General features: G+C 39.2%; 1 protein-coding gene across 2 annotated transcripts in view; it reads right to left on the bottom strand.

Annotated features, from left to right (window-relative positions):
- Necab1 (N-terminal EF-hand calcium binding protein 1) overlaps positions 1 to 12882 on the bottom strand; it is a 197560-nt gene that overhangs the window by 49546 nt on the left and 135132 nt on the right. For both annotated transcript variants that reach the window (XM_006538234.1, NM_178617.4), the window contains one exon: positions 3179 to 3315. In XM_006538234.1, coding sequence (XP_006538297.1) covers positions 3179 to 3315 — 137 coding nt within the window. The remainder of the gene's footprint in view (positions 1 to 3178; positions 3316 to 12882) is intronic.

Here is a 12882-nt window from a genome sequence, read left to right on the forward strand (position 1 = left end):
AGAAACTTGGAAAACAGACCAAACTTAAGGATTCCACTATACAAAGGAAATCCACATGTAGTTGAACTGTGTTTAGGAAATGAAGCTTGTGTGGAGGTGGGTTTATGCAATAGTCCTGGGGTCCTCTGGAGGTACCTTTCACATCACATAATGACTTCTCTGCCACTGGCTATTAGGCTCTTTCAAGCCAGGGAATTAAAGTGGCTCCCGCTTAGCCAGCTTGTCTGAGCAGATACAGAGATGGCACGAAATGCCATCTGAGACTCTCACCTCTATGACATTCCAACTGTGCATATCCCCCTCTCTGAAATTGCCTATTTCACATGAATGGGCACAGACATTATGCTCAGCGCAGTATGTCTGATTCATTATTTCAGGATGAACGATGTTGTGTGATTCTGCCTGAGGCTTCTAGAAGGAAGAGATGTTTTCTCTAGATTTCATCTTTCTCAACAAGTCTGTATCCCTTGTTTTCACAAGTATTAAATTCTAAAGTAAAATGGATGCTGAAGGGGAAGAAAATGATTATGACCCTGGGAATTTTTATGAAACCTACAGCTTACAACTCTTGACTATGTAAAGTATCATGGAATTCTCTTTTGTGATATTAAAAACTGAGGAGTTTGGTAAATCCTGTTTTGGCTTCTCTTTACTTTGTTCTTTTCACACACTCTATGTACTACATATAGCTGCTAGACTAATTTTCTTTAAGCTTTGGTTGCATTAGATTGGTCTTTTATAACTACTGACACCAACCTATGATGTAATAAACTTCCAATGCATCTGGCTAGCTTGTAAAGACTTCCAGATAGCAGATAGATTGGACTCCTCACTGTCCCTACCCTGCTGCTCTTCTGTTGGGCTCTCTCCCATTCATTGGGCTCCACTTGTTTAACACAAGGAGAGGGAACAACATAAAGGCCTAGGCATCTAGAAACAGTAAGACTGATGGAGAAGGCGATAAGTACAAGTCTGAGTTAATTAAGTGGGGATACAAGGCACAACTAGAGCACTCAGTGGGGAACTTGAAGGCTTTATAGACAAAGAATTGTGGAGTGACAAAAAAAGATTGGAAAAGCTAGCTGTATGAGTGGTATCCAACATGGGGTGGGCTAGACCATATCCTCCAATACAGAATATCATCTTGCCTCTCAAAGTCCTCCTAAAGATCCAGTTAAAGGCTTCTCTGCCTACTAAGCTTTGCCAAGGTTGTTTTGATTGATATCCTGGGACAGGACAGCCTTCCTCTTACTGTTATTCTGTCACTGGCACTGGTCCTGGGGCCTCTGCTTGTGTTGGCCTTTGGTGACCCTTGGGAAGAAGACACAGCCTTCTAGGTTAGAGCTAATAAATGCTTCCTTCCGAACCGCCAGAAACTTCATAATGGATATAATGGTCACCCACCCATAGTGGTGTAGTTTTTCCATATTTTAGAAATTAATTTATTCAGAAACTCCTGAGAGTACCTCAGAATGGGGTTGGGCTGGACCCCAGATGCTTTAGTCAAGTTCCATATCACAGCACTCTCTACACTGTCAAGAGACCAGTAATAGTTCCCATTATTCAAGCAGTTTTGGAGCTATAAATCTGAAAGTAAAAGGCTCATTAATCCTCTGATGTCTTCTATTTTTCTTAAACTCTGTATTATTTTGTTCCTTCCCATTAAACACAGATGCTATGCAGCTTCTGGTTGCAAGCAAAAGCTGAAAGCAAGCCTAATACAAAAAAAATAATTGTTCATTAAACATTTGCTGTTTTGGGTGTGGCCTATGATTGTATACAATAACTACAGAAGGGAAGCCTAAGAAAGAAGTGGGGGTGAGGGTGGGGTGGAGGCGGAGACGAGGCTTTTCTAAGTCTCCTCTCAGGTGGAAAATGATTGATTATAAAAGGAAAGAATTTGGGTCCAGGAGATCTAAACCAAAGAGGTAATAGGGACCATCATGTTCTCACCAAAAACATGAAATCAATTTCACTGTGCTTCAAGACATCCAGCTATCATTTCAAACTGGAGGAGGTATTTTTTTTCAAACTGGGTTGCAGTTTTCCCAAAGTGAATTTGGTTTAGAATTGCTCAACACAGTGAAAAGACAAGTGACAGTGAAGAAGGGTGCTCAGACCCACTGAAGGATGCAGTCAGCCTTCTTCGGCTGCACCCCAGATCCACCATCGGCCCACGGCAGCTTTCTTCTGTTGGAACTTGGCAGTGCCTATTCATCCAACACTGAACATACACATGGCTGAAAATTCTGTAATACGGAGATGTCTTGATAATCATGTATCCATTAATCTGTTTAGAAAAATTGGTCTTACAGGATAAATTATGACCATTTTGTTCAAAAGCCTTACTGTGTGGTTCCAAGAACAAAGGTTCCATGAGGCATATCCAGGGGCTTAGAGTGACATATCAACAAGAGCAAAAATGTTGCCCTTGTCCATCTTGCAAGGCACAATGTCAACTGAATAACAATGCAAATGGTTTGAGTCATTCTGATATTGCTTCACTTGCTTATAATACAGGCTTCTCTTCAGCACTAGTGCCTCTTTTTTATGTTGTTAATTTTCTTCTTAGTGATATACACTGGTAGCGTTAGCTTTTAAATCTTTCTCAGCACTCATTTTCCTCCATTATGAAAGGAATCTGTCTTGCTAATTAATGCCACCATCTTTCTAATATAACCAGGATCATTTGATCTATTAAGGCCTTTCTGATCACTGCCACGTTTTCAAATTATACCGATTTTGAAGACCAGAACATGGGATTAAATTCCACTGTGCCATATTTAATATCTCACTCTTCAGAAACCCACTGACAAGTTATTTCCTTCCCTCTATATTTATTGTGTGCCTTTACAGTTTAGTTTTGCTGTCTGTTTTATGTATGTAATAAGTTTTTAGCTCTTTAAGAATTAATATCAAGTTAAATATACATTATTATCATCTATATTGTTTTTAAATTCTTCTCTACATACTAAATTCTTAATTCACATTTGCTGAATAAATGACAGATAGCATAATAAAAGGTGAGGTTTTCTTTTTATTCAAAGTAAATAGTCTAGGGGGTCCTTGGCACTTCTTAAAATTTATTAATTCAGCTCTCTGTAGAATAAGCAGAAAAACCCTTCAACTGCCTTCCCATGAGTACAGAGCATCATTGGAGAGGGAAATCAGTAGCTACCTTTCTTGACGCGTTTGCTCTTCAGTAGTTTCCATGGCACATTCCAGAGAGTTCTGGAGAGACTGCAACTGATTCAAGGTCTCCTTCAACAAAAATCGAGTGACAAATTGTTCCAAATTGGAAGCTTCTTGGTAGTCCTGGGGGTTACAAAAAAAATGTAATTAGGAATTTGGTAGCTTGGCAGAGACAAACATTCAGGAAAAGATTTTTTTCCCCAAGTACCCATCAGTCTTAGACCAATTCTGAAAGGGAAAATGGAGAGGAAAGAGTTGTTAGCTCAGAAGTCTGTGGAAGGACTTTCCACCTGCTAGAGGCCGAATTCAATAACTGATTAGATTTCATCACTTATCCTTGTACCTGCCTCACATAGATAAATTAATAGATATCCATGGGAAAAGAAAAAGTTTCCAGAAAAAAATGTTGGAATGTAACTGACTTGCTTTGTTCTGTTTCATGTATATAATAACCATAACATCATGTATTTTCTTTTTTTTTTTTTTTTTGCCCCCAAAGTATAGTCATGTTTCAACAAATGCCTTCCTTCATTGTAGATACATTCACTTCCTGGCCCCAGTCACTACCTGCTTCTTGGTTCGCTATAATGAGAAGCCTCAGCTGCATGCTAACAGTGCCACAGACTTCCTTCTTGGCTGTGTCTTCCCTACTCTATCATGAGCCAAAAGGAATCTTTACCTCTGAAATTGTCATTGTCAGATAGTCTGGTCACAGTGACACAGAAGTAACTAATTCTGGTGGGAAGGGTATAGTTCAATTCAGCTAGTGAAAAGATTTATTTGCTTCTATCCCTAAACAAAACGATATCTATTTTTTATGATGTAAAATATAAAACCAAGAGGAATAAAATGATGAGAAGCTGCCATGAGTCATGTTTTGGGAATTAGCATGTATGGTTGCAAATCCAAACAAAGGAAGTGCAGCTATTTAACCTTTTGGGACCTCAACTTTCTCACTTGAAAATTGGGCTAAACAAGCTTTACAAACTGAAAGTATTCTGTGCTTCTATCGATTCTAAATTATAAAGTACTTGCTGTTGTCCTTCTGATATAAATTACCTTATTTTTCCAGTCCACAGAATAACATCATAGAACATTTTATTTAGCAAAATTTCAATCATCATCTTTTGAAAAGCACACTTCTTTTAAAAAAATTTTTTATTAGATATTTTCTTTATTCACATTTCAAATGCTATTCCAAAAGTCCCCTGTACCACCCCACTGCCCTGCTCCCCTACCCACTCACTCCTACTTCTTGGCCCTGGCATTCCCCTGTACTGGGCATATAAAGTTTGCAAGTCCAAGAGGCCTCTCTTCCCAATGGTGGCCAACTAGGCCATCTTCTGCTACATATGCAGCTAGAGATACGAGCTCTGGGGGTACTGGTTAGTTCATAGTTATAGGTGTTGTTCCACCTATAAGGTTGCAAACCCCTTCAGCTCTTCAGGTAATTTCTCTGGCTTCTCCACTGGGGGCCCTGTGTTCCATCCTACAGATGACTGTGAGCATCCACTTCTGTATTTTCCAGGCACTGGCATAGCCTCACAGGACACAGCTATATCAGGGTCCTTTCAGCAAAATCTTACTGGCATATGAAATAGTGTCTGGGTTTGGTGGCTGATTATGGGATGGACCCCCTAGTGGGGCAGTCTCTGGATGGCCCATCCTTTCGTCTTAGCTCCAAACTGTCTCTGTAACTCCTTCCATGGGTATGTTGTTCCCTATTCTATGAAGGAACGAAGTATTCACGTGTTGGTCTTCCTTCTTCTTGAGTTTCTTGTTTTTAGAAATTGTATGTTGGGCATTCTAAGTTTCTGGGCTAATATTCACTTATCAGTGAGTGCATATCAAGTGACTTCTTTTGTGATTGGGTTACCTCACTCAGGATGATATCCTCCAGATACATCCATTTGACTAAGAATTTCATAAGTTCATTGTTTTTAATAGCTGAATAGTACCCAATTGTGTAAATGTACCACATTTTCTGTATCCATTCCTCTGTTGAGGGACATCTGGGTTCTTTCCAGCTTCTGGCTATTATAAATAGGGCTGCTATGAACATATTGGACCATGTGTCCTTATTGCCAGTTGGAACATCTGGGTATATTCCCAGGAGAGGTATTGCTGGATCTGCCGGTAATACTATGTACAGTTTTCTGAGGAACCGCCAGACTGATTTCCAGAGTGGTTTTACAAGCTTGCAATCCCACCAGCAGTGGAGGAGTGTTCCTCTTTCTCTACATCCTCCCCAGCATCTGCTGTCACCTGAATTTTTGATCATACCCATTCTGACTGGTGTGAGTTGGAATCTCAGGGTTGTTTTGATTTGCATTTCCCTGATGATTAAGGATGTTGAACACTTTTTCAAGTGCTTTCCAGCCCTTCGGTATTGCTCGGTTGGGAATTCTTTGTTTAGCTCTGTACCCTTTTTAAAAATAAGGTTATTTGAATTTCTGGAGTCCAGCTTCTTGAGCTCTTTGTATATATTGGACATCAGTCCACTATCAGATTTAGGATTGGCAAAAATTCTTTCCCAATCTGTTGGTGGCCTTTTTGTCTTATTGACAGTATCTTTTGCCCTACAGAAGCTTTGCAATTTTATGAGGTCCCATTTGTTGATTCTTGATCTTACAGTACAGGCCATTGCTGTTCTGTGTAGGATTTTTTTCCCCTGTGCCCATATCTTTGAAGCTTTACCCCATATTCTCCTCTATAAATTTCAGTGTCACTGGTTTTATGTGGAGGTCTTTGATCCACTTAGACTTGAGCTTTGTACAAGGAGATAAGAATGGATCAATTCATATTCTTCTACATGATAACCGCCAGTTGTGCCAGCACCATTTGTTGAAAATGCTGTCTTTTTCCCACTGGATGACTTTAGCTCCCTTGTCAAAGATCAAGTGACCATAGGTTCATTTCTGGGTCTTCAATTGTATTCCATTGATCTACCTGTCTGTCACTGTACCAGTACCATGCAGTTTTTATCACAGTTGCTCTGTAGTACAGCTTTAGGTCTGGCATGGTGATTCCACCAGAGGTTCTTTTATTGTTGAGAATAGTTTTTGCTATCCTAGGTTTTTTGTTATTCCAGATGAACTTGCAAATTGACCTTTCTAACTCAGTGAAGAATTGAGTTGGAATTTTGATGGGGATTGCATAGAATCTGTAGATTGCTTTTGGCAGGGTAGCCATCTTTACTATATTAATCCTGCCAATCCATGAGCATGGGAGATCTTTCCATCTTCTGAGATCTTCTTTAATTTCTTTCTTCAGAGACTTGAAGTTCTTGTCATACAGATCTTTCACTTCCTTAGTTAGAGTCACACCAAGCTATTTTATATTATTTGTGACTATTGAGAAGGGTGTTGTTTCCCTGATTTCTTTCTCATCCTGTTTATCCTTATGTAGAGAAAGGCCACTGATTTGTTTGAGTTCATTTTATATCTAGCTACTGATATAAAAATGAAGGTTTAGGAGTTCTCTGGTGGAATTTTTGGGGCCACTTATCTATACTATCATATCGTCTGCAAATAGTGATATTTTGACTTCTTCCTTGCCAATTTGTATCCCCTTGATCTCCTTTTGTTGTCGAATTGCTCTGGCTAGGACCTCAAGTACTATATTGAATATTTAGGGAGAAAGTGGGCAGCCTTGTCTAGTCCCTGATTTTAGTGGGATTGCTTTGAGGTTCCTCTCCATTTAGTTTGATGTTGGCTACTGGTTTGCTGTAGATTGCTTTTATTATGTTTAGGTATGGGCCTTGAATCCTGATCTTTCCATGACTTTTATCATGAAGGGGTGTTGGATTTTGTCAAATACTTTCTCAGCAGCTAACGTGATGATCATGTGATTTTTGTCTTTGATTTTGTTTATATAGTAGATTACGTTAATGGCTTTCCGTATTTAATCCATCCCTGCATCCCTGGGATGAAGCCTACTTGGTCATGATGGATGATTGTTTTGATGTGTTCTTGGATTCGGTTTGGGAGGATTTTATTGAATATTTTTGCATTGATATTCATAAGGGAAATTGTTCTGAAGTTCTCTTTCTTTGTTGGATCTTAGTGTGGTTTAGGTATTAGAGTAATTGTGGCTTCATAGAATGAATTGGGTAGAGAACCTACTGTTTCTATTTTGTGGAGTAATTTGAGGAGAGTTAGAATTAGGTCTTCTTTGAAGGTCTGATAGAACTCTGCAGTAAACCCATGTGGTCCTGGGTGAAAAGCCCACTTCTTGTAGTTGAAAACACAGGAAAATGTTTTTTTTTTCATAATTGGAATTTTGATTAGATTTTTTAATTTACATTTCAAATGTTATCCCCTTTCCTGGTTTCCCCTCTGAAAATTCCTTATCCAGCCCACCCTCCCCCTGCTCATCAACCCACCCACTTCCACTTCCTGGCCCTGGCATTCCCCTACACTGGGGCTTAGACCCTTTACAGGACCAAAAGCCTCCAGGAAAATGTTTTTTATCCACCATACAGTTAGCCTTACTTAGAAATTCAGAACTGTCCTTAAACTCTACTTAATGAAATAAGCCTAAAATGCAATGTCCCATATTTACAATAGACATAAGAACTCTAGATAAGTTGAATCTAGTTAAAAATACACAAAATACCTCATTTGATCTCAGAAGTTACTAAGTTTTGCAGCTCAACCTTCACAGAATTATTTCTCCATTGATCTGGAAAGTGCATTCATGGCATAAAGGCTGCGTTTGATTCTCACATTGCAGTTGTTTCCATTTTACCAACACATACTTTAAAAATAAAATTTATTAAAATGAATACAAGACACAGTTGCATAGTCAGAGATTATCCCATCTCATCTGCATCTCAGTGTAAACTGTGACTAATCCTGAATAGGATGGTAAGTTTGCATCCGTTTGCAGACAGCACTGAACAGAGGAGAAACGATACACTTAGTGAGCAATGGCCATATCCTGGCATTAGTTTAGTTTAGTTTTGTTTTTTCATTTAAATGCTAAATATTTGTCACTGTCATGCCAGAGCTAGAAAAAGAAGAATTTTGATTTTTGTTTGCTTTTTTTTTTTTTTTAAAGTTAGCCAATGTTAACACTGGGGTAACTCTAATTTTAACTTTTTTTTTTAACTTTAGCTTCTTAGACACAGGGAATGGCAAATTATATGTATATGTATATGTATATGATCAAGGTAAATATTCATTTAAGTTCTGTGTTTTAGAGATAAATGTCTACCCTAACTTTTTATTATGTTGATATTGTGTTTCTATGTATAAAGACTGCAATGAATTAAGATACTTTAAAAATATGTATATGACATATTTTCATCAATTCACAGACGCCCATTTCCTTCTCTTATCTGTTTCACACTTTGTTTGGACCAACATATCCTTCTGATTTCATGTCTTTAAAAACTCCATGGGGTTTAATTAACATTGCCTGCATTTGCATATGTGTGGGGCTATTACTGGGTAGAGTCCACTTGTCAGTGGCCACACCCTCTGAACAAAAGTGATTCCCCATCATTTATCATACATTAACTCCCAATGTTTCTTCTGTTATGGATGGGGCCTCATATGCTTCTACATCCCTGTGCTGGAATGTTGGCAGGCTGGATCTTGTGCAGGTACCTGTGGTCACTATGACTCATGAGTGATGGCATGTCATGTCCAGATAACATTTTAGAGACTGTCTCCCTATTCTCTGGCTCTTACATTCTTTCTGCCCTGTCTTACATGATATTCCCCAAGCCTTAGGGAGAGGGTATGGTATGGATGTCCTGTCTAGAGCTGACCATAAAGCTAGACATTTAAGGAAAAGTAAAATCAGACTACTGTTGCTTTCCTATCATTTGCTCCACCATAGCAATACAGGTGTTATTTTATATGCTCTTCCACAGCACCTTGGTCATACTCTATGATAACATCAGGAAGTGCTCTAACCAAGGTGGGAGAGAATATTGGACAGAAATGTTGAGAGCTTGACATTAACAAGGAAGGTATGTGAGATGAGCCTTCGGAGGTCTTATTTTATTTATTTATTTATTTAAAAAGATTTATTTATTTATTTATTTTCATGTATATGAGTACATTGTAGCTGTACAGATGGTTGTGAGCTTTCATGTGGTTGTTGGGAACTGAATTTAGGTCTTCTGCTTGCTCTGGTCAACTCCTGCTCACTCCAGCCCAATGATTTATTTACTATTATAAGTAAGTACACAGTAGCTGTCTTCAGATGCACCAGAAGAGGGCGTCAGATCTCATTACAGGTGGTTGTGAGTCACCATGTGGTTGCTGGGATTTGAACTCAGGACTTTCAGAAGAACAGTCAGTGCTCTTACTTGCTGAGCCATCTCACCAGCCTGAGACTGAGATTTTAAATCACTTACTAAGGGTTGCTGTTATGTGTGCTGTTAAGGTATGAGGGTCGATAACTTGTCTTCTATTAGAATTTTAAACTAATTCTTGTTCATACAAAGGAATGTATTTTATGATGGCATTTTCATACTCCGTTCCTCATTGCTACTTCCTCCCCCTCTCCCTCAGCTTTTCCTTTCTGCTTTTACATCACATATAATTCCAGTATCTTCTCTTTCCCACCCTCTCATTGCCTTGATATTTCATTCTCTCCTATATGGTCACCTTTCTAGCTTTTGCATGCACACACGCACACACACAAACACACACACACACACACACACACACACACTTAAATGCATGCTGTGCATATGGCATAGAACATGCAGTGTTTGTCTTAAAGTAGGGCTTAAAGTTTGTGACCACTCCTGGGCATATACCCAACTGTTCTGAGTCCGTACAGCATGCTACACTATTCACAAGAGTCAGGGAATAGAACTGGTTGAGTTCATCAACAGATAAATGGACAGAGAATACAATAGATATACACAATGGGATTCCATTCAGCCACAAGAAAAAAATGAAATTATGGCAGCACTAGATATCATTAAGTGAAAGATCAGCTAAGTTAAAGAAGACCTTGATGCGCAACATTTCTATTCATCCTCCCAGGTTGAGCTTACTCTCTTTACTTTATTTCTTGTGTTTTTTTTTTGTTTGTTTAAAAATTTATTTATTATTATATCTAAGTACACTGTAGCTGTCTTCAGACACACCAAAAGAGGGCGTCGGATCTCAATACGGATGGTTGTGAGCCACCATGTGTTTGCTGGAATTTGAACCCAGGACCTTTGGAAGAACAGTCAGTGCTCTTAACTGCTGAGCCATCTCTCCAGCCCTTTACTGCCTTTATTATCGTGGAACCATCATTTATTTTCCCACCACCCTTCTTCCTTCTCTGTGTTCCTAGAACATATTTTCTCTGCTTGAGGAAAAGGATTTGCCATTTTATATTGTCAAGTCCTTAGGTGCAAATATTGTATCTTTTTCATCTGTTTCGTGAATGTTCAGAATAGCTCCTGGCTCACACTGGCTGGTCCAGAAATGGTTAAAGGCTATGTGATGAACAGGACACTGGATAAGGGCCTTGAGAAACAGAAGGAATGTCTGAGCCCTTGGGTGTTCTGGATGCTTGCAGTCACCAGCTGCTTCCTGTACACGTGTGGCTCTGGCTGTTTGTACACGCCACTGCCTGCTTTGCCTGGCCATGTGGATATAAAGGGAAATACAGCTTTGCTCTCAGCAGACTGTTTGTCCTCATTTCAGCTTTTGGACCATTTGTTAGTCTCCTCTCCTTTCTTTCCTCTGGCTCCCATGCTCCAAGACTGCAGACCCCGGTGGCTCACATCCAACCTCCTTCCTTTCTCCCACATACACGCAGATGTTCCTTTGGAAGGCAGTGGCAAAGAAGCAGATGGGAAATTAAATAGATAACAAGTCGGAAAATGTCAAAGCCTGGACCTCTCATCCTCAACAAATATATTGAACGTGAAGAACAAAAGGGCTCTTTGCCTTCTTGTCTTCCCAGAAGACTGGTGTGTTGGTGCTTGGTACATATTCATTTGAGCAAAGGGCAGTGTTTGAGGAATGAGGAAGCAATTTCCAAGAATCTATAAAGCATGAGGCAGCCAATGTTTAGATACTGAGTGTCTAGATTCTTTTTTATTTTCAGATATTGTTCAGTTTTCCTGTTTGAAAGGTTATGGAGAAATGAAAATTGACAGTATTTCTCAGATCCAAATCATGTTTACTCAAGTCATTGGTAATTGTCATATAAATTGAATTATTGGGTAGACACTGTTAGCCACAAACATTTAAATTTTCCATTTCTGCCTTTGGAGAGCCACAATGCCAGCATCTCGATTCTAGCTTTCCCTAATGTTTGAAGCTAAGTTGAAGATTGTGTTTCTTAGGGTACTGCCTGTGCATCTTAATTGCAAGATCATTTCTCAGCGAGTGAGCCCTGAACATCTGCATGACAGAAGAGTGGGAAGCTCAGTTATTAACCCAATGTGAGTCATGTCAGTTAAATAGAGCAGTTAGATCATCAGACTTGCTTGTTTGTATTTTCTGCGTGTGAAACTTAATCAAGTTAGTGCAATCTAGTCACAATGTCTCCTTGTCAAGGACATCAGACACTATCACAGTTGGCAACACTACTGCTATCTGCCTCTGAAACAAGGCTCTATAGCCCGCACTGCTCTCCTGTGAGACATTTTCATTTCAGACATTGTTCAGTCTTCCCCTCTATTAGAAAGGTTACAGAAAAATTAAAGCTGATTGCATTTCTGAGATCTGAATAATGTTTACTCAAGTCATTGATAACTGTTACATAAATTGAATCATTAGGTGAAAATTGTTAGCTTTGGAGGAAGGAAAGGGAGGGGGAAATGATTTTGTTACATTATGATCTCAAAAATAAAATAAATTCTAAAACAAAATAAAAAGGGAGTCTCTGAAGATGGCCACACGAGATCTCTTCTGTGCTTGTGCCATTTGACAGCTGTGAGAACTTACAAAAGTGTTCTATCTTTCAAAGTTCTCATAATGGTCAAAAGAGTTATCACAGGTTGCTTCAAGGGTCATGAAGAAAGCCACAGAAAGCTCACGGTATGTTGTCTAGCTAGTAGATTTTGATAAATGTTTAATATGCCTATTAATGTCATGAAGGAGGATGTCACAAATTTAGCAAGGAGCCCCAAATTTAAAAATTACCCAAATTTATCTGCCATAATAATAGAATATATCAGAATTACAGTTAAGATAAACAAACATACAGTTCACATTTGATATGTAGTGGCTTTACTATGTAAACTAATTTTCTGGAGTTACTTATACCCATATTTTCTTTTTTTTTTTTTTTTCCATTTTTTATTAGGTATTTAACTCATTTACATTTCCAATGCTATACCAAAAGTCCCCCATATCCACCCACCCCCACTCCCCTGCCCACCCACTCCCCCTTTTTGGCCCTGGTATTCCCCTGTACTGGGGCATATAAAGTTTGCAAGTCCAATGGGCCTCTCTTTCCAGTGATGGCCGACTAGGCCATCTTTTGATATATATGCAGCTAGAGTCAAGAGCTCCGGGGTACTGGTTAGCTCATAATGTTGTTCCACCTATAGGGTTGCAGATCCCTTTAGCTCCTTGGGTACTTTCTCTAGCTCCTCCATTGGGAGCCCTATGATCCATCCATTAGCTGACTGTGAGCATCCACTTCTGTGTTTGCTGGGCCCCGGCATAGTCTCACAAGAGACAGCTACATCTGCGTCCTTTCAATAAAATCTTGCTA

The sequence above is a fragment of the Mus musculus genome, chromosome 4 (assembly GCF_000001635.26).
Source record: "Mus musculus strain C57BL/6J chromosome 4, GRCm38.p6 C57BL/6J".
NCBI lineage: Eukaryota > Metazoa > Chordata > Mammalia > Rodentia > Muridae > Mus > Mus musculus.